This window comes from Populus alba, chromosome 5, assembly GCF_005239225.2.
Source record: "Populus alba chromosome 5, ASM523922v2, whole genome shotgun sequence".
Lineage (NCBI taxonomy): Eukaryota > Viridiplantae > Streptophyta > Magnoliopsida > Malpighiales > Salicaceae > Populus > Populus alba.
Genome location: NC_133288.1, coordinates 14,248,663 through 14,271,589, shown reverse-complemented (window position 1 = coordinate 14,271,589; position 22,927 = coordinate 14,248,663). Strand labels below are relative to the sequence as shown.

Here is a 22,927-nt window from a genome sequence, read left to right as displayed (position 1 = left end):
GAAAGAGACAAAACAAAGTACAAATGAATCAAAGAAGAAAAGACGGGAAAAGAAAGACTAAAGTGGGTTTCGAGAAAAGAAGCATTGGATAAAAGCATCAGCCCTAGCCCCTTCTCTACTGGCATACGCTTCATTTTAATCAAGAACCTAAGCGGCGAAATATCAATCGAGCAGAACCATCATCTTTTTATCCAGCGGTGCAGTTTCTTCAGAGCAGAAGGCAACAACCAGCTCATATCTACCGCAGAAGATGGCGGAGATAAATTGCTTCACTATCTCAAACTTCGAAGCAAACAGGCCCCGAGTTAAACCCCACCATGTAAAACAGAAGTTACTCATGATTTTGACAGGCATGCCGCCCTCTCACACCACACCAGTCAGTTTCTTTGCACTTCACTTCCCATTTCTTTAAAAGAAAAAAAAGGAACATTACCACTTTGCTAAAAGGAAAGAAAACTAGCAGCACTGTTCCTCTTTCGTTCCATTGAAACTAAAATAGCTACTTAACGACTTGGTTAACATATACAGAGAAAAACTCAAATTAAAAAGAAAAGAAAAGAAAATAAATTCTTCATAATCAAACTTCCTAAAAGCTGAAATAAAATATTGATTGACCCTGATCATCTACATGATAATTCACATTAATAAGGCGATGGTGGCGGCTGCCTGGCGCTGGGCGCCCAAATCACATCATTAGCAGGCAAATGACAACTATACATAGCCATCCCACAAGGTTCTCCTCCTCCTCCTCCACTTGCCGCGTGTCCACTTTCTCCCCCACCTGCACCCGACACAGGTGATCGCCCTTCCCCACTACCACCACCAGACCCAGAATTCCTCCCTTCCTCCTCAACCTGCAACCGGTGATAACTCGGATTATTAAACGAAGCCGCTACAACAAAAACAGTACCAGCAGTCACCAAACCTCCAGCAACAATCCCTCCGACGATCTGCCCCTGTGGACCCGCAAGCGAAATGGTAAAACTATTAGGCACTGGATAGGACGTTGTTTGAGGCAAAAAAGTCGCCGAAATTGACAAAATATCAAATCTTCCATGAAAAGTGATAGTAGTTCCTGGTGTTGTTGATGGCTGACGCAGAGTGACGTTAGCGACCGTGCCGGTTCCTGTAAGAACGCAGATTCCCATGTTTCTTCGGCGACAGAAACGGGAAAGTGCTTCAACGACGTCGTTTCCACCCGGGACTTCTAGGATGTAAGGACTCATAGCTGGTTCAGGTTCCCGGGTTATAATAACGGGTGGTTTGGGTTTGTTCTTTGAACCGGGCGGTCTGCCTCTGGGCCGACGAACTACTTCAATAGTAGCACCGTCAGTGCCACCGCTGCTGTTAAATTCGTTGAGTTTTTGAGAGGTGGGGATGGGATTTGGTGTTGTGGCGGCACCAGTACTACGAGTATCTTCCTCTTCGGATTCACGAGAGAGTTGAAAGTGTTGCGAAAAGGGAAGGTGTTGGTGGTGAGGGTTGAGCTCGGAGAACATGTTTGGAGTATTTTCATGCTTTGCTTGATGACGTTCTACGTATTCACCTTTCATGTTCATTTAATATTTACAACTAGTTTGGTTTTTATTTTTTATTTTCTTGGGGGGGACGAGTATGGGCTGTGATTGGTGGGGATTTAAATTTGGATGTTTAGTTTGTTAAGGAGAATAAAAAACACGAGATCGAAGCAAGAAAAGGGGCGTTGGAGAGAGGGAGAGGTGAACAGCATGGTGTTCGGATTCGTTTATAGTGTGATAAATACTGGGGAGAGAGGGAGGTGGATGAGCTTGGAAACCAAGTAAAGACTGATGGCGCCGCTGGTTGGGAAGTAGGGCCCACTAGAAATATACACGCATGAGCGAGGGTCAAAGAAGAATGGGGGTGGTGGTTTTTATGGTTCGGCTAAACCCTACATAGGCTGGACAGACAGACACGCACCGCCATGAATTGTTTGGTTCGGGTATTTTCTTTCTCTCTGGTCTTAAAAGCCTTGCAAGTTGGGGAGCCTCCCGACCGACTGGATTGACATTGACTTGGTGATGTTCTATCTTTTGGCGATGGGGGCATCAACTTTCTGTATCCATCCATCTAATCACTGTTTATTACCACTCTCTCTCTACAATCTTTCTCTCTCTATAACCATGGGCTCTCCAATTTCTCTTTCTAGTAATTGAGAGAGCGCATGTGGTCTTCTAAAGCAAGTTGGCCCTGGAAAGGAAAGGGAAGGGCAGGAAAGGTCACTCTCCATTAATAAATTTCAAACTCCTCAGCTCACACACTTTGACAAGAACGGCTGTGCTTCGATTTCCTCTCATGCTGTACGTTATCTACACAGATGGGGTTAATCTTCATGGAAGACTTTTTTCTGAAGCCTGAAGCCTTCGTTGAAGGAGAATTCAAGGCTTCTAATCATTTTTGCTTAGCAAGCACATTTTCATTTGTGTTGGCTCTAATATGAAGACAAAGTCGGATGGGGATTGCTCCTACCTTGAACCAATGAAAATGTCAAGGTAAATATCATGGTGGACCCTCTCGCACATATGACACACACGCTTTCTTCTTCTACCTGCAAGTGCAGGGCTGTTTTTAATTTCTTTGCCTATATAACGAGCAATTAGTAATCGCGGATTATTTTTGCTTTTGCAACTGTTTTCGACTTAAATTAATATATACTTTTTATAGTATTGATTTGTTCATGTCAATATATATATATACATAAAATATTGTTTAAAAATACTTTACATCACAGTATTAATTAAAAATACCACGTTGTTCCAAGAGTTGCATGCTCTTATTTTCTTTGTATTAACAAATTTATTTTTGGTTTTTAATAATAATTTTAATGTATATTTGATATTGTGGTAATTTTTATAGTTAATATTTAAATTTTTTTAATAAAAGCTATAAATTATAACCTTTTAATTTCATATCCAAGATTTAAAAAAATTAACAGAACTCATGTGCGTTAATTAGTCAAATATTTTTTAAATTATAATTAGAGTAAAATGTAGTTTCAATCACATTTCGCCATCCTATATATGTAATGTGCATCTTGCATTTTTTTTTAAATGATTAAAAAACTATTAATAAGTAATATGCTAAGAATAATATTTATATAAATTAAATAATATAAAAAACTATTAAATATGAAAACAAATGATCTAAAATAAAAAAATGATAGCAATTTATAAGAAAATAAAATAAATATTTCAAATCACAATTTTATTTCAAACGATGTGACCACCATAACTTGCTAGCCTATATATATATATATATATATTATATATATATATATATATATATATATATATATATAATGAACATGAATAAAAAATACCCTAATCTGAAAGATAAAATTCTCTCTATATGTATCAGCCATCGAATCCATGACCTTGTCGTGGCAATGCACATACCAACAGGGCACGAGATAAACAAATGATTCTACATGGATGCGGCCTTCTTCTATGAGTCGAAGACAGCCTCGTCTTGATCAAATTGGTTTAGGAGGAAAACAAATCCACCAAAATGTCTCCCAAATTTGTCGTCAGAAACCAGGGATGGAGGGTTATTACAGCATTAAAGTGGAAAATGTCCAGTGTCAAGCACTAGACAGTGGAAGTGCCTTGGGACACCGCTTGGAATAAAAATCGTTTTGAACAGGATCCATGCTGCAGCAAATTAAAGCAATAGCACTTGAATTACAAGCAGAAGCCTTTTTTTGTGTTGGGTTTAAAGCAGAACTACCAAATTAGGTAGCTTAAAAGAAACAAAGAAACAGGATAGGCAACAGAAGCCGAAAGTGATGCCTGAAAAAGGAACCTGGGTACTGTCATCAACCCTCTTTCCACAGCTAAAATACCAAACTTGGATGCCACGTTAAGTAAGGGTCAACAAGCAAATCGTGGGGTTCAAGGAGGGCACTTTCGTATCTGAGCAGTCCTGTATAACTTCTGATTAATGTCTAAGCATTTGTTAAAAAATAAATTAAAATTATCGGATTACTTGTATAAACTTACTTGACCTATATTCATCTGAAATTCTAGTTCATAAAGATTATTTATTATGCTTGGAAAGTCATCGTGTGACATGCTATTGGCTAAAAGGGTCGCTCTTAATTAGTCACGATTGAAACTATATTTCTTTAATTTTTATATAATTTCTTCTTCTTTTGAAAAACACTTGTTTAGAGATGAAAAACGTTACAAAGGAAATCTCATCTATTAACTTCAATTTGTAACCTGGATTTGTGAAAAATATTTTTTCAACGCATAAAGAATAACCCGTTAGTTCCAAAAGGAAAAATATTTGCCCGCATGCGGTCATTTTTCTAAGATTCCTCCTAATCTCAGAAACAAAAGATTGCACGCTATTTATTTCGTTTTAATGTATGGTGACGAAGTCATTGAAAGTTGAAATGGATCTGGGCTCTTACAACTACTTGTGGACTAAGATGTAGTATGGGCTTTCTTCTCTTCTCATGTAAAACAAATCCTCTTTGAAGTTATGGGACCTTTAATATTTAAGCTAGTAAGATGGAGAGAAGAGATGTAAAAAGAAAAGAAAAGGGGATAAAAGCATGAGAATAAAAAGGAATGGTTGCTTGATTGTTGTGCTGGATTTCTTGTGTTGGTGGTTTTGGGCGTTTATATATGCTGGCAACTGAGATCACATGATTTACTTGACGGGGAGTAGTGTAGCTCACTTGACGATAATAGACTTGTAGGAAAACAAATCATGACTAGAAATTTGACTCATTTTGCTATTATAACTTAATTTTCATTCATTTGTTTTTAATTTAAATTTAAGAAGATTAAAATTAAAAATTAAAAAATTTGAAATGGATTTCGGTTAAAAATATGATTTGACAACTTATGTAAAAATTAGAAACTATAATGTGTTTTTATCATTTTCTCCTAATCTTTAATTTTAAAAAAATCATCATGATCATAATAATAATTATTCATTTTCATTTTGTATTTTAAATTCTAATCAAATGTAAATTTTAAAAAGAGAATAAATTTAATTAGAATTTTATTTCTCATATGTTATGTGGGACTCCTATATTATTAATACAAATCTCAATGCATACATAAAATGAGGAGCACAATAAAAAAAAAAAAAAACCTAGCTCCTATTGCATCAACTGTCACCATGTCCCATCAACAATCCGGCCGTACATGTTTCTTTTCCTCTTGTTCACAAAAAAAAAAAAAAAAAAACACCAGAGGCAACCCTTCATCACCTTCAGAAAGCCAATTCCAACCTTTCTCTTCTCCTCGTTTTGCACCATCATGCAACCATCATTGACAGTCACAATTCCTCAACCACCGTGAGCATGTATCAACCATAACAATAGTGTCAACTTCAGCTCTAGCGACCATAAGCAAGCTCAAGCCAACAACAGTAGAGAGGTTCCTCCATCTTGGCCATAGGTCACCCATTTTTTCCTTATCACTGAAAGCACCAATCGCTTGCACCAACTACACTCCTGCACTTCTAGTAGCAACCTTCTTTTCTCAACACCAACAACAAGGATTTCAGTAACTTGAGTAGCAACCACTGTGAGCAATATCAGACCGTTTCTTCTTAGCAACGGTTGTAGTTAGCCACACTCGGTGCTAACAACAATAGTGAGGCCCTCTCAGACTGTGACCAACAATATTTTAATACTTACATAATTGAAATGCATGAAGGCATGAATCCATATTGAATGTATTTATGCATCAACAATATGTAGGAAAATGCATGTTAAAATTAAATCACCCAGACTAACAAATAAATTGGGCACAAAAAACAAACAATCAACAAAGTTTAGTCCAACTAGACAGTCCCTAATGAATTTGTTATATTGTCATGGCGTGCACGATGTCAAATGATAGGTTTTCCTTTGAGATTGAGGGGGTTTTGAATGTGTTGAGATTAATCATATAATTATAATTTTGAAAGGTTCAGGAGTCACCACCTGATATTATGATCAATAAGAAACCTATTTGTTTGCAAAAGTCTAGATAAGAGACTAATTGTACATGGAAAAGATGGATCCCCCCTAGTATATCCTACCTATGGTAAGTTGCATTATTGATTGAAACATATTAGTTTGCAAGATTTTTTATACGAGGACTAATTGTATACGAGAAAGACGTATCACCTCTAATGCACCCTATCTATAATAAGTTGCATTATTGATTGATTGTTTTTCTAAGTTATGTTTCTATTCATTAGTCCATCTAAGGTTAAAAAGGTTCTCATCAGTAAAGAGGTCCCTATCTTATCATGCTAAAACCTAATAATTCTAAAGTCTAAATTTTAATGGTGTATTTATTTCTACTTTATATTTTTAATATTTGGAGATTTACTTCACAGTGTAATTTTATACCTTCAATAATTAAAGTTTTGAATTAATTCCTAACATTTATTTTTTTATTAATTTATTTAATTGAATACCAGAAATATGCATTATATTATAAATTTCATACCTCAAATATTAACTAAACAAATTAATTTTTATTGTGTTTTTGAATTTTCTATTTCTTGCATATAACCACATCACATTATAACTCATTACTGTACAGGTAACCTCAAGCTTAACCCCGATAATTTTAACATTTTTCTAATTAATGATATTGCAACATTATCTTGGGACAATGCGTAACAATTTCATAATTGTCCCCTAATAATTTTATAATTTCTAATTTAATTACATACATGACACATAATATATTAAAAATTCCTTAGAAGAGTACCAAAATGATTTTTAGGAGTTTTTACATCAAACTTACATATAAGAATAAAAATGTAAAAATGAGATTATTGATTAGTACTTAAAAGTGTATTTTTATCAAGATTTTATATTATCATTTTGCACTTGAAGTATCAATAACTCTTAGCTAGAGCATGTTTTATAACAAGATATCTAATAATATAAGATACCTTTTATTTATGGTAAATGTTCATCTTAAATGCAGGTCTATCACATAAATCAAGGGTTTGATTGATGAGTTTAACTACTGAAATTGAGAAGACAAAGAGAGGGTTAAGCTTATAAAAGAGATGTTGGTGTAGTCTAAATTGGAACACCACTCGGTTATTGGATCATAACTGGACCTGTAGAACTTGGATTTTGGTCTACTATATATGGATGGAAAGCTAAGATATAGGCCTAAAACTTTTATTAGGAGTCCAAGATTCAAAAAGGTTGTTTTCAAGTTTAAATTGTAGCAACAACGGAGAAGTCTGAATCTATTCTGCAGCCCAGACACTATTTAGTTTTCAGCCCATATCTCGAGTTCTAGAAGTTCAAATGCACCGATTCTTTTTTTTTTTTTTGGAAAGTTGAGACAATTCCTAGAACTTTTATGACAAAAATCTATTCAAATTTTGACGTTAGCAATGATGTTTTATTCAGAAAAGAAGATAACGATTGTCACCAAGTCAAGATGTGGCCACCCACTCAACAATTAGTCATCAAATCAATAGTTCCAAATTTTGGCCTATAAAAGAAGGCATTTTCCATGCATTTAGGCATCTTAGCTTTTAGATCAAGATCATGCTCTTTATTTTTTTCTTTATACTTTTGTAATGTTTAAGTTTTATTTCATGTTATATTTTCCTTAATCTCATATTTTCTATTGGGCTCAACAGCGCCATTCACCATAAACCCATAATTTTATTAAATGTTAATGGTTTTTATGATAATTTGTTGTCTTCTCTTGACCAAGTTGTGGAACAATAATTTCTAACATCTTCGGCATGACAAATCATAATCCCAGCTGCTACTGCTGAACAATTGATTGACCAACTACAATCTTTCATCCCTGTAACTGATCCCTCCATGAGTCGTATAAATTGGTCAACTACGGAAAACTATAAAAAGCTTAGATTAGATTTGAGCCTTCGTTTGTGAAACCTTGTGTCTTTTGGTTTTATTAATATCATATTATTTTGTTTTGTTATTTTTTATATTTATTTAAGTGTGTTTTAGGATTGTCAATGTTCATTGTTTCAGGTGATGTCTTCTATACTCTATCTTTTTACTTTAGGATATTAAGGACAATGTCTCATTTTAGTTGGGGGAGAGGGTAGTAGTTAACATTAAAAAAAAACTTACAAACTATTTTTGCTATTATTAAAACCATTTGATAAAACTATTATTACTAGGATGACAGAGTAAGGGAGAATTTCATTGACTCTTGATACGCATCTTAGTAAATATTTTTCAATGGTTATTTGTAATATTCATAATAAGGTCTATCACATACTTCTTTTGAAATATTCAAGTTTACAAACTCTCATATTATTATCAATTGATTATGCTCATATACTTATTGAACAAGTATTCATAAAACTTTGTTTTCACACACACACACACTTTAACATATGATTGTGGGTTGTATATTAGATTATTATATTATTTATGTTCTTTTGTTTAAGGTAACAACTAAAGGAAATAGATAGTATATAATTTTCCAAAAAAAAAAAAGAAAAAAATGATAATAAAAGTAATTAAATAAATAAATAAATATGTAAATAAGTTTGATTTCGTAGCCTCCCTAACCTAAGTAATTAAGTCTGAGGAGGTGTTTTAACACCTAATACCCTAAAGTCAACTAACTTGGGAGCTATTGGCCTAGTGTTTGTTACATGGGTTAAGGAGAAAAGCTTAAGGGAATCAAATATTGCACTATCTATGTATCAATATCTATAACTCGAGTTACTAAGCTCGTACGGGTGTCTCAACACCTAATGCCCTAAGACTAACTAGTATGGGAGTCATTGGCCGAAAGCTTGTTATATGGGTTAAAGATGCATTATGTTTTAGTTTATATGTATATATATTTAAAAAAAGAAAAATAAAAGAAAAAAGATAATAATCTCAATCCAAGAAAGTTAAACCATAAAAAAAAACATTAGAACATAATATTATTTTCTTCCAATAAAAGACCCATCATTTATGTTTTCATATATTAGGCACATAAAAAGAATATTTATTAATTTCAACAGTAACAAGCTGATATATAAATTTAATGAGAGTTTGTTTATTTAGATAGATTAATGGAAGTTGAATGATGAATGCCTTGCTTTTGTGGAACTTGCAAATTATTTTTCTATTTTAACGCTTTAATTACTAGGGACTAGTAATAAGCTTGTTGGGGGGGGTGTAATTAGTACTTAAAAGTGTATTTTTATCAAGGTTTTATATCAACATTTTACACTTGAAGTATAAATAACTCCTTAACTAAAACATGTTTTATAATAACATATCTACTAATATAAGATGCCTTTAATTTATAGTAAATGTTCATCTTAAATGCAGGCCTATCACATAAATGAAAGGATTGATTGATGAGTTTAACTACTGAAATTGAGAAGACAAAGAGAGTGCTAAACTTAGAAAAGAGATGTTGATTTAGTCCAAACTGGAACACCACTCGGTTATTGGATCATAACTAGAGTTGTAGAGCTTGGATTTAGGTCTGCTATATATGGATGAAAAGTTAAGACATAAGCCTAAAACTTTCATGAGGAGTCCAAGATTTAAAAAAGGCCGTTTTCAAGTTTAAATTGTAGCAACAACGGAGAAGTTTGAATTTGTTCTACAGCCCAGATAATGTTCAGTTTTCAGCCCATATCTCGAGTTCTAGAAGTCCAAATGCACCGATTCTTTTTTTGTTGGAAAGATGAGACAATTTCCTAGAACTTTCATGAAAAAAATTTATTCAAATTCTGATGTTAGCAATGATTTTTTGTTCAGATAAGAAGATAAGGGTTGTCATCAAGTCAAGATGTGGCCACCCACTCAACAATTAGTCATCAAATCAATAGTTCTAAATTTTGGCCTATAAAAAATGGCATTTTCCATGCATTTAGGCATCTTGATTTTCAGATCAAGATCTTGCTCTTTATTTCTTTCTTTATATTTTTGTAATGTTTAAGTTTTATTTCATGTTATATTTTCTTTAATCTCTTGTTTATGCTTTTCATTTCCTTTACTATACTTATGTTCTTATGTTGTTTATTTATGTTTACCTTCTTCTTTATATTTAGCTAAGTTTATTATGTCAAGATGAAAAAGTTTCACTAATGGTGTCAGAATATGTATAATATAAACTCAACATGGACTTTAATGTTTATATCCAAGAAAGTTTGTTATTAACATGTCTTATCTTTTTATCTTACTAATTCTTAATACCTTACTTGTTAAATGGTTAATCTAGATTTGTGTTATATAACACTTGGTACAACAAATGCTTGGCACTTTCATAGCCAACTGTATGGTAACCTACACCTATTCTATGAAAGAAACTTGATTTGTTGTTAATATAAGTTAGCATCATGAATTCCTGATAATATTTAAAAGTATGGTGTTACTAAAATAATATAATTAATATGACCATGTTAACAATTTATAATGAGCTATTAATGACAAATCATCCAATTAGAACCTTCTTTGTGTGTGGTTTTCAGTTAAGTAATAAAAAGAGTTTATATTACATTTATTTTTAATACCATTAGTGGATCTTCTAACCTTGACAATTGTTTTATCATTGTTTAATCCTTACATTAATCTTACATCTCAAAGCCCTCTTTAACTACTTATTATTATTGTTATTGTTATTGTTATTATTTGTAATTTATACAGGTCATCTCCTTGTGATTCGATCTTGGTCTCATTAGGTTATTTATTACTTCGACATTCCTATACTTGAGAGAAGATATCAACTATTTGGTCGTGTCAATTATGATATCTTATATATAAGATTTATACATATAACAAAATTAATGAATAAAAGGACAAAGTCAATGTTGTCTAGGAGGTCAAAATAATATAACATATATAATAATAAATGAAATTCTAAATATTTACTTTCAAATTTTATAAATAAAAAGAATAACTCTAATAATTATATATTACAACCCTTAAAATTAATGTTATCCTATATAAATGAAATATCCTCAATTTTAATCCTAAATTTTTCAATAAAATATAACAACAAACAATAAATTTATTTTTATCTAGATGGCTGACTTAAATATTCATTTAATCAAATATTTGCTCAATTTAATCGTTATATCTTATTATTTTTTATTTCATAAATCAAAAGTTTTTTTTTCTAGTGGCTAACTTATTTACTTTCATTCATCCAACCAAGTCCATGTCGACAAACTTATTTTTTATTTATCGCTCAATTTAATCATTATATCTTATTACTTTTTTATTTTATAAATCAAAAGTCTTTATCCTAGTGACTAACTTATTTATTTTCATTCATCCAACCAAGTCCATGTTGACAAACTTATTTTTTATTTAATAAAGTCCGTGTCCAACAACTAACTTATTATTTTTATTTAAATCAAGTTCTCATCCAAAAACTGACTTTTTTTTTTCTCAAATCAAGTCCAAATGACTTATTTTTTTGTTTAAATAAAATCCATATCCAAATAACTTACATTTCTTTCAAATCACTTCCCTTCCAAATGATTAACTTATTTTTTCATTTAAATCAAGTTGTCATCTTAACAACTAACTTATTTTCTTTTTAAATCAAGTCTGTACAAATACCTGACTTATTTTTTTTAATTTAAATCAAGTACATTTCCAAACAGTTGATCTATTTTTCATTTAAATCAAGTCTTTTTCCAAGTGACTAACTTATTTTTCTATTAAAACAAGTCCTCATCCAAAGAGATGACTTATTTTTTATTTAAATCAATTCTTCATCCAAACAACTAACTTATTTTTTTCCCTTTAAATTAAGTGCCCATCTAAACAGCCAACTTATTTACATCTGTAGAGCAGCAATATTTACTGCTGGTTCCCGTTATATAGCACACAGATCATATACATCATTAGAGACTCCGATCTATGCCTCTGTGGGATGACGAAAATATGTGAATAACTAGCACCAAAACGCTTGATCTTTCACTGATATTTTGCTTCCATGGCTAACATTGCTTTCTTTGAAATCAAGGGTCCAAATCTCAAACGTGCATCTCAAAAAATCATAGTATCCCCCTTGAAGAGAAAGTGTTCCTTTCCTCACCCTTTCTTCAATCCACGGATATGTTAGCAAGTTTAGTAGTGAACAATTGATTGATTCCTGTAACAATTGAAACAGGATCATTTTAATGGCGACCAAGATAAAATTAACAGTTAAATAGAATGAAACACCAGGTAATTATTTCTCCCCTCTTGTTTTTCTATATAGTAGATTGGATGCTGATAACAAGACAACCCTTCAAAGGTCTAGGATTGCAGTCGGGATTCTCCCAATTCAATAAAGTCTTGTGAGAAAGTGGATTTTAATTAGGCTGGAAAAATGGCACCTGTTGTAAGAATAGCTGACAAGGCAGTTCGAATTCTGTTCTATCATGGAAAAGGAGCATACCTTCTCACAATGTTTGCATTGTTGATCAAAGCTAAGGTGAATTGCTTCTTTCGTTCTTAACTTTGCAACTTTTGCATTAGCAACCCACTTCTCGATGAAGCTACAGGACATGAATGTTGAAAAATGAAGAAAAATTCTCGAGATATATTAAGATAAAATATCTGAAATTCATATTCATCAGGAGAAAGAACATGAGTTGTTAAACCTGGAGTTCTCATCATCTTGCATGGTCATTAGCGCTTGAATTCCTGCACAGCAACTATGGCCAATGATGAATATATTTTGCACCTGCAGGGTGCACCAACCACTTTGCATAATCAGATATAAGTACATTTGCGGAAAAATATGAAACAGATAATACTATTATATGATGGCCTAAGCACTAACTTGAAGAGTTTTTACAGCAAATTCAAGGGCAGCATTAGTTTCTGTCCGTCCGTTCTGTGCAAAACAGAAAATTAAGCCAGTTAAATTTGCAAGGAAATATTGAAGTTAAGCTCAGTTGACCTTACCTCGAGAGGGGGGACAAGATTTGCAACATTTCGAACCATAAAAGCTTCTCCAGGTTGAAATCCAAGGATGTTAGAGGGGCATACCCTAGAGTCCACGCAAGCAATCACCATAAACTGTTCAATTTGTCAGTTTGAAAATAACTACATAGCTTCTACTTGCATTAAAGAATGGCAGAAATGAAGGACAGCAAAAACATTAAAAATCCAAGAGCAAACAAGTTGTTTTTAACACCTTTGGTGATTGCGCTTCAGCAAGAGTTTTGAAATGCTCCACTTCTCCCCTGTTCAACAACACAGGACAACAAAAGGATGAAAAAGCAAATAGACTTTCTCAAAGCTATAACATCACTCATTGCTTGTAATCTTATACTTACAAATACTTTTGCTTCTTGAAACTCAGAAACCTCTGTTTCATCTCGTCAAAGAAGTCCACCCTGCCATCGGTTTCGGACATATTCTGTATTTTAAACCTTTTAAGTTCTTGAGCAAGTCCTGCAGAAATGATCGAAGCATCCAATCTCAGAACTGATTTCTCCCTGACAATGAAGAAAAGCGATCATTGAAATAGCAAAAGAGTAATATAAGACAATTCTAAGGGCCTCACTCAATAGCTTAAGTTTTTGGGTTAAATTGGTTCTTCAACACAAAATATGTGCCATAAATGTTAGGATCCACAATAACAAACTCAACGCAGTTTATCGAAGGAGCATGGAGGCATCACCAGCAAAGGTTACGCTTGCTTAATCTATACATTATCTGTAAATTGCAGGTGTACTATTTACTCTTAAGTTGTAGATATTCTTCAAAATGTCATCATATTACTCTGACCAAGAATACCTTCAACATTCAAGAGTTTTGTGAAAGCTTATGTTGGTTGTTTCATAAAAAAAAGTCATTTTAAGCAGAAAGAAGGGAATCTATAACCTTGTATGGTCACAAGCACCGAGAATCAATGTCAGCAACCAGAGGGAAATTAACCCTACCATTTGGGGGGTAGAAGAGAAGGAAAAATGGACAAACAATTAGTTTGATATGTGATAGTGTGAAGGAGCAGGACAAAATGAGTTAAATCCTGGTTAAAGTAAACAAGTGAAACACCTAACAGAATAACTAAGATTCCTTACTGGCATTTGTAGAAAGCTGACAAGTTTTTTTTGTTTTTGTTTTTTTGGGGGTAAAAGAAAGCTGACAAAATTGTCTACCAGAAGCTAAATGCAAATAATTGAAGTAAAAAACAAAAGTCCCAATTGCTAAAACCCCAAGGAAAACTTCAGAAACTTGGGTTTCGTTTTCTAATTTTAAGTTAATTAACAGGCCTAGTCATTGTTATATTCATTATTTGGAGAACAAGAACATTTCATTCAAAACTGATAGGTAGCTAAACCCTTATAGTAAACACTTAATTAAGCAGTGGATAACCAAGACATTAAATCTTTAATATAATAAAAACCATTAGTTTCTATCAATCACAATCCTTAATAAGTAGAAGCATGAACTTACTTAAGTGAAGGTGATAACCGCAACCAAGTATTGTCAACTCTCCCCAGCTTCTCCTAATAAAAGAAAAGTCAGAGAACAGGAAAACTGGTATCCTTGATCATCAAAGATTCACAAATAAATAATCAAGTATATAAGTAGAGGCTGAGATAAAAGAGCTCACTGTTCTCAAACTAAGCCAATTTCTGTGGAAGCCCGTGAATGAATTGGTGATGGCTGAAAAGGGTGAGAACTGAATGGGGTCCCCTTTGACTGAAGAAGGCCTAAGAGAGGCCATTGTTGTAATAATGGAACTAGTTTTCGAGCCTGTAATTCGGGAGAAGAGGACTTACTAATATTAGACATATTGAAATCACTATGTTAGTTGGAAAATGCTACCTGGCTATGAATTTGTGCTTACGGATTCCCCAGATCATCTCTCTTCCCGCCTGTGTCTTTGTAATTCTCGACTTTTGTGTTTGTTATTTTCCTCTAACACTTCACCTGTCAGCATTAGATTCAGATTCATGAATAAACAAACTATTTAGAGGTGAAGGGAAGCACACTAGACAGCTAGACATTCTTATCCAAATAGAAGATAATGTATGGCTATCCAACATGATGGGATATGGAGAGGGCAAGCTTGGCTGGGCCCCTTGGAGGGGCTAAACAATAAAAGGTCTGAAAGCTATGTGGGAGGATATACAACTTTGCGTGCATTCTCATCCCTTGCTGATTCTAGCAACTAGGCCTAATCTTTTAACAAAGAATTTGCACGTTCTGAGCTTTTAATTTGTGCCAAGGTTCCATATTAGGTCATACCCTCGTACCAAAAAGGTAAAGAAAGATCAACCTCCTACCTTTTCCTAAAAGAGAAATAAAACTAGAAACTCATCAAAGATTACCCTGGTTCCCTGTGGAATTAACATGGTTTAGCTATTGCATATGGACTAACATGTAGTGGTGGAGCTAGAAATCTTAAAATCATTTAAAATTTCAATAAAACGTTCCAAGAAAAATTACTTTTAGCATTTATATAATCATCTATACAATGATTTCAATAAAAAATACTAAAGTATTCATTAATTAAATACAAAATTACAAGGATATCTTTCCAATGCTAAACATTCATAGATATTATAATAAGAATTAGTCAAATATGAAAACATTTTTACTAAATCCTCATTTTTAGATATTATTTATTTTTATTAATCCTATTTTTTTTTTTACTAAATCCTCATTTTTTTAGGTCAATAGAAACCCAAACGACTTTCATGGCTTGTTTATCATAAATTAAAATAAATAATTTGATAATATTTACTAATAAAAGAAAAATATGAAAGTGGTCATTTCAATAATAATAATAAAAAAAGTTAATTGTTTTTCTCGCTGCCCATGAGGCAGGACGGAAAGAACTAGTTCCTGGGCTCATCTTGTGCTGGGCTAATGGGCCTGTATTTATATTTTATATTTTACATAAAATGATTTACAACAGTCCACATGTTTTTTTTCAATTTTTATTTATTAAATTCGATCAATTCCAGGTTTATTTTCTTGTTGATAATTTTTATCTGCAATTCTCTAGGTTAATTGTGATCGGATCAAGAGGGTATTTATTTTTACCTTGTTTTCTCCGCCTACTGATAATTGAATTAATAAGATTTTAAAATAGAGTGATGGTGCGTCTAGCCAAAAACACCATCATAAATGCTCAAATAAAATGACATTGATGTAATTGGAGGAGACTTTCTGATTGTTTATTATTATACTAGTGTGTTCGTTGAGGAAACTTTATTAAAATTATCTTAGGTCTCATTTGTTTGTTAAAAAATATATTTTTTTAAGTGAATTCCAGAAAAATAAATTATTTTTTGACATTTGATAGTGTAATGAAAAATAAGTTAGAAAACACTTTTCAGTATTTAGTTATTTCATGGAAAATGAATTGAAAAAATAACTTATTAATATTTTATTTTTCTTGAATTTATTAAAATAATAAGAAACAAATCTTATAAATTAAAAAGTTGAATGAGAATGAAATTAAAAAAAAAAATTAATTTCATAAATTATCTAAAATAAAATAAATAATAATCAAAATAATAGAGATTAAATCTAAAAAATCTAAAAAAATAAAAGATAAAAGAATTAAAATAATAATAATTAACATTTCGTAAATTATTTCAAATAAAATAAGTAACAATCAAAAGAATAAAGACCAAATTTAATAGATAAAATTTTTTAATAAAAAATAATAAGAAAAAAACAAATAACAACTATAAAAATGAGAATCAAAGTTAATATATAAATTAAATTTTAAGAGATAAAATTAAAAAATAAATATTCAAAATAAAATACTTATAGCAATAAAAAATTTTATGATCAAATTTGATATAATTAATAAATAATATGACATTTCTAAATTTTTCATAACTTTCTGAAAGTGTTTTCCGTCTAAATTTTTCAAAAAATTACTTTCCTGAAAATCAATCCGAATTTTTCTTTGACTAAAAAATATTTTCCGTTGATTAACTTTTCTAATAAAAAACAAATACAAAAAAATTTAAAAATTAATTTTTCAAAAATATACTTTTCATAAAATAAACCCAGCCTTAGTGGGTCACCTGCCAAGAAAAGAAATTTTCTTGATTCTTAATTCTTTATTTCTAAATTAAAATTAAAATCATTCTCACGGGGAAAAAGAAAGCACTTAATTTGATAATTGATTTTAGATACCCTACATGCCCTCGCTGATAAAAAAAAGCCGCAAAGGACAAGGGCACACCTAGTCATTACATAAATCCGAACATTATGATCCTGATAAAAATCAAATTGATACTATCAACTTGTGACCTTCGATTCGACTAAAGGAGAAATATATTGTCATTCAAGAAAACAGGCAACCAGATTTGATAAACTTGTTTAGGACGGAACCCACAGTAACTCCCATTCTGAAGCTTGTGCGAAGACAAGAATCTCGGCTAATGTTTTAATTCGTTGCAGTGCCCTTCCAGCACAAATCCCTCGTGACAATTCAATGCCCGCGTCAAAAGCCCTCACAAGATAAGAATGCAAGGATATCAAGTACAAGGGACCTCGCACCCAAATTGAGATCTAAGAGTTACAGCAACACTACAGCTTCAGCACATTGAAGCTCATACAAAATACATCAATTATCTTCAAAGCTGCCACCAACTTGTTAGATATTAAGATAATGCCTCCATTTAAAGAAAAGAAATTTTCTTGATTCTTAATTCTTTATTTCTAAATTAAAATTAAAATCATTCTCACGGGGAAAAAGAAAGCACTTAATTTGATAATTGATTTTAGATACCCTACATGCCCTCGCTGATAAAAAAAAGCCGCAAAGGACAAGGGCACACCTAGTCATTACATAAATCCGAACATTATGATCCTGATAAAAATCAAATTGATACTATCAACTTGTGACCTTCGATTCGACTAAAGGAGAAATATATTGTCATTCAAGAAAACAGGCAACCAGATTTGATAAACTTGTTTAGGACGGAACCCACAGTAACTCCCATTCTGAAGCTTGTGCGAAGACAAGAATCTCGGCTAATGTTTTAATTCGTTGCAGTGCCCTTCCAGCACAAATCCCTCGTGACAATTCAATGCCCGCGTCAAAAGCCCTCACAAGATAAGAATGCAAGGATATCAAGTACAAGGGACCTCGCACCCAAATTGAGATCTAAGAGTTACAGCAACACTACAGCTTCAGCACATTGAAGCTCATACAAAATACATCAATTATCTTCAAAGCTGCCACCAACTTGTTAGATATTAAGATAATGCCTCCATTTAATTGAATGGTGACCCAGAAGGTGCAACTAGACCAAGAGTTTGCATGACTTTTGTTCTCCGCAATTCTTGTAATCTTCCAAAAAATGTTCCACCAGCCTAAGAGCAGCAGTTCAATTTTGTAATGGAAAAAAAATATATGGTAAAAGAACTGCTTAGTAGCAGGGAAATAACAAGTATTGTTTACACTTACAGAACTAGGGCTAAGCTCTTGTTTCTCCTGCTCCTCATCTTTCTTAGGGCTTTGATAGTTAGTGTCTTCAGCAGCACTTGAGCTTTTTTGCTTGAGTCTTTTCTTCTCTCCCTGATCATGGGTTTTATTTTTTGCTTGTCCACTGGTACTTGTGAAATTCCTCTTGAGTTTATTCTGCATCCCATCTTGCTTAGGTGTTTCTCTTTTTGAATTCCCTTCAGTGTTTGGGCTATCAAATTTAAGTTCCTTTTCCAACCCATCTTGATTGGAGACCTTACTAATGGCTTCCTCAACAACTTTTGAAAGAAAATTGTCATCCTTCATCTTCCTTTGCGGTGTATTCATATTGATTTGTTTCCTTGGGGAGATTCTAGCCTATTACCAAATTAATATTCATGCAGCACATGTGACACCTCCAAAGTCTATGAAAGGGGCAAACTTTTAAGTGTTTTGAGATAAAATTAGGCTTTTAATATGCCTCCTGAAGCAAAGATTAATTGAGCTTAAAGTGCAAAATTAAGCATAAGCTCATCATTACGGGACTATAATTATATCTTGCAGGAGACTATCAAACCAAATGCATAACAACATGAATTCTCAATTCCTGTGTCTCAGTCATTTGATTTTATTCTTTATCTGTTCTCTGTGATAGTTACTTCCATATTTTATGTCTTAAGTAGTTTCTCTTTCATTCTTTTTATTGCTTTTGTCACAGTTCTAACCAAGAGTTTAAGCTCTACTTTCCATAATTTTTCCCAGGTCATTACTTTGCTGCAGCCAACTTCATACACATAGCCATTATGATTTGTAAACGAGAAAGCAAACACAGCCTAGGGAGCACAGGGGAAGATGAAACTTACATGATTTGAGGATTCTATCTCACAGTTCTCTCGATTTTGATTGGAATTCTTGACTTTAGAAGCACTGGCTCTTCCATTTGAAGTGCCTGTATAGTACATATATACATTAACTAATTCTTCTATAGGCATGAGCTTCATATTATCCTACCAAGTAAATTTCAATACATCAAAATACATATCATTAGATACAAAACACATCATGTTTTGAGACAGCCACATCTGTAATAATCAAACCAGATATCAACTGACTAGCAACAAATTCAAACTGAACAAGTAAGATTTCTTCATTTGATTGATATATAAAACTTTTGTGGTAAAGCATAATTTCTGCTTCATGATTATACTAATTTCGGCTGCATTTGGTATGAGGTTATAAAGGTTCAGTGTAAATGCTTAAATATTAAAAGGTGAATTGTTAAGGATGTAAAAGGTATTGTGAAGTGTTTGGTAGAAAAGTAAAATTGTTTTGTAATGGATCATGACAAAGATCAAATCAAATTTTGAAGTAGATGTAATTAAAAAGGCATCAAATAACGTGCAGTAATGCCGCCAAATGATTAAATGCCTGTTTAACCCCTGCTTTTCTAGTATTTAACTTTTATATGCTTACTACCAAATAAGTGTTTAATAAGGATGTTAAATCTCCACTGTGTAATTTTTAGGAGTGGAAAGTGATTCCACAGAGCAAATTGGTTCAAGTTAAAAAAGCATGTGAAGTGATATTCCAAGAGAAGCAAGGCTACTTATCTCATTTAAAAGATAAAAATAATTTAAAAATTCTTAAATCACAAAAACACCAATATTATATGGGTCTTAAATTGAATTATGCTGTATTCATGTTTACCTTAAGAAAAGATAATGTTTTTATTCTTTTTTTCATTATTATATTATTTAAAACATTTCATTTTAGTAATAAAAGTATTCATGTTTTCTAAAAAATAAAATAAAATAGTATTCATTTTTTTTTTTTTAATGATTATATTATTTCAAACATTTCCTTTTAGTAACAAAAGCATTCATGTTTTCTCAAAATAAAATAAAATAAAAGCATTCATGTTTGAAGGTAATTTATTTTAATTTCTTAAAAAAAAAAACTTGAATTTAAGTTGTCCTTAATAGTAATTTTAAGTCAAACAAACTAATAGATTACCAAATGCACAAGTAATTCCAATTTACCAAATGGTCTAATATGCATAATTTCACAACAACAACAACAACATGGTGCAATATGGCACAATAATCACGACGAGGGCCAAACAAGCTCTAAAGGCAACTGAACAGGGGAAAATGGATATTGAGTTTGGACAAAACAGAGAAAAGGCCACACAAAAAATCAAATTTTACCCTCCCCCTCCTAAGAGTAACACTTAAATGCCTAAAAGGGAAGAAATTATGGTATGATTCAAGTTTGCGATTAGCCCACACTCGCAAAATGCCAAGTCCCACACATAACACGCTCATGTCATAGTTGTTGGATAAAAAATATTGGTGATGTTATTAGTGGATTAACTTTATAAAATTGAGCATGCTGCAACGATAAATCCCTTTTGAGAGTGGACTTGTCACATTAAATTCCTTTTCTTACTATAGTTTTTATTTGACATCATTTTCAAGTATAACCAAATTTGTGCTTAACTTAATCCATCATTCCACTCTCTATGCCTGGCATTAAAAAAAAAACTGGGATTCTCAACATATCCACCAGAATTGATTCGAACAATTTGTACCGCCAAAAGTAATATTCAAAAACTATGGGAAATAGAGAATATATATGAACCAAATGAAAAACAGAAAGGCAAACCTTTAGAATTGGATCCTTTTCCCTTTGATTGGCCAGATTTTGATTGAGGAAGATCCTATAGCCATATCCAAATAGCAGGACAAACCATAACCAATTAGAATGTATTGTTATGTTTCTAGAAGAGCAACAATTACACTTTAGCAACAAGCTCGATAAGAATAGCCTGAATTAAAGTTAAAAAAGGGTACCTGCTCTAAAGCTTCCACAAACATTTCACTATAACAACCACCGTTCTCCTTGAGTGTCTAAGGATGTAGAGATAAGAGAGACAAATAGTATAACAATCAAAAAGCCTTTGCGACCACAAAATACTGAAATCTAATGGGTATAAAAGGATTCTTTTAGAGACAACTTATATATCGACACTTACAATCTCAAACTCGGAACGACATTTCACTGGATCCGCGTAAAAACTGCACATGGGAGACCAAACAAGTTAATATATATAGGCTTACCAGTGAAAACATAAAAAAGTTGGGCATGGAGAGAACACTGACTATTGATAGCTTCCGTATAGCCTAACAAGAACATCTCCCATTGACCTATTATGAGGTTTACTGGTCTCACTGATATTGTTGTCATTAACAACCTACAAGTAAATCAGCAGATAATCAGTAATCAGTCATGTCTGGCTATTCCATAAGATACAATATAAAGAGGCTTTCATGGTAAAGGCTATGTAAAACTGGCAAACACATAACATGGCATACCACTGCAGGCCACCATGTGCCATCATCATCACACCTGACCCACATTACATCACCAAGCACATGCTCCACTTCCAAGTGCTCCGGTTCTAATTCTTCCCCTTCATCATCCCTTTCATGACTTCCAATACTTGCGCAATGTTTACCTTTCATGGCTTGTTGTTTTGGTTCGAAATCTAGTTACAGAAACAAAACAAATAAAAATTCAGAATCAACATCACTATTTCCAACCATAGGAACTTCTCACACAGCTAAACAACCAACAGCATCTTTGCAGCAACCTTAAAAACGTTCTAAGTCTTCTACTAGAGCTGTTATTGCAACCGATTCCCACTATAAAACACAACAAGAAAACCAGCTTAATTGCAAGGACCAGACAACGGTACTAAGAAGTACTAAAGAGCAAAGATTGCCTGGATAAGAACACGAATTATATTATGTGAATGATCAACCAACCAAACCCTAACTACCGCAAATAAATTCTTGCACTATGTGATACACAGACAGCCCAAGCTCCAAAATAGAACGGAAAACTACATAGCTTATCTTTGGTTACCGATAATTGAATCAAAATCAGAATAGAGTCACGGTGACTTTGGCACTTACCGATTATCAGTGCGAGCTGGGTTTAACAAAAGATGCTAGCGAGATCCACGCATGCAAAACACTTTAGTCCAGTCAGTGGGGCTTGAGAGGACCGATAGAAGTGGAAATACCGAGCTACTTTTGCTGCTGCCTATGCCAGTCTAGTTAATTTTTCAATTTCTATATATTTATTCTGGAAGAAGGACCAATTTTTGCATCACTCACTATAATTATTGTCTGGAGGTTGTTGCAATCACTGTTATAAGACCCGGCCTGCCCTACAGTTCGACCTCTGGATCAACCTAGAACCTAGGTAAGACCCAGCTTTTATATATATATATATATATATATAAACATACATATCTAAAAAAATATAAAATTAATCTATGAATTTATAAATACTTAGCCTCACATGTATGTTTTATAGTTTATATTTATATATATTGTTTTTTTAATTTTTCAACATTAGATAATTATATATATAACATACATCCACATAGAATATTTTTTAATTATTCGATATGGGATAATTATTTATAGTTTACACTCACATGAATTGCTTCTTAACCCTTTTTTTTTTATATAGGA

At 32.6% G+C, this 22,927-nt stretch overlaps 3 protein-coding genes across 6 annotated transcripts; all 3 read right to left on the bottom strand.

The window, feature by feature from the left end:
• Positions 1 to 436: 436 nt before the first annotated feature.
• Positions 437 to 2,100, bottom strand: LOC118036694 (AT-hook motif nuclear-localized protein 17-like). Its single transcript, XM_035042485.2, has one exon. It carries the CDS (start codon positions 1,557 to 1,559, stop codon positions 642 to 644), a length of 918 nt encoding a protein of 305 aa, XP_034898376.1. The 5' UTR covers positions 1,560 to 2,100; the 3' UTR covers positions 437 to 641.
• Positions 2,101 to 11,674: 9,574 nt separating this feature from the next.
• Positions 11,675 to 14,969, bottom strand: LOC118036693 (beta carbonic anhydrase 5, chloroplastic). 3 transcript variants are annotated; one of them, XM_035042482.2, is made up of 10 exons: positions 14,796 to 14,964; positions 14,559 to 14,701; positions 14,399 to 14,451; positions 13,273 to 13,434; positions 13,131 to 13,179; positions 12,899 to 13,012; positions 12,774 to 12,827; positions 12,592 to 12,674; positions 12,387 to 12,486; positions 11,675 to 12,098 (listed from the first exon to the last, which is right to left on the bottom strand). In XM_035042482.2, exons 1-10 carry the CDS (start codon positions 14,809 to 14,811, stop codon positions 11,898 to 11,900), a joined length of 975 nt encoding a protein of 324 aa, XP_034898373.1. In that variant the 5' UTR covers positions 14,812 to 14,964; the 3' UTR covers positions 11,675 to 11,897. The 3 variants fall into 3 exon arrangements, with proteins under 3 accessions (XP_034898373.1, XP_034898374.1, XP_034898375.1); XM_035042483.2 differs by having other exon boundaries at positions 14,774 to 14,957; XM_035042484.2 differs by lacking the exon at positions 11,675 to 12,098 and adding an exon at positions 12,105 to 12,309 and having other exon boundaries at positions 14,796 to 14,969.
• Positions 14,970 to 17,828: 2,859 nt separating this feature from the next.
• LOC118036691 (uncharacterized) lies at positions 17,829 to 22,644 on the bottom strand. 2 transcript variants are annotated; one of them, XM_035042480.2, is made up of 9 exons: positions 22,361 to 22,644; positions 21,758 to 21,930; positions 21,545 to 21,636; positions 21,418 to 21,460; positions 21,236 to 21,292; positions 21,048 to 21,102; positions 19,247 to 19,332; positions 18,387 to 18,601; positions 17,829 to 18,292 (listed from the first exon to the last, which is right to left on the bottom strand). In XM_035042480.2, exons 2-9 carry the CDS (start codon positions 21,905 to 21,907, stop codon positions 18,223 to 18,225), a joined length of 768 nt encoding a protein of 255 aa, XP_034898371.1. In that variant the 5' UTR covers positions 21,908 to 21,930; positions 22,361 to 22,644; the 3' UTR covers positions 17,829 to 18,222. The 2 variants fall into 2 exon arrangements, with proteins under 2 accessions (XP_034898371.1, XP_034898369.1); XM_035042478.2 differs by having other exon boundaries at positions 18,387 to 18,761; positions 22,361 to 22,643.
• Positions 22,645 to 22,927: the final 283 nt, after the last annotated feature.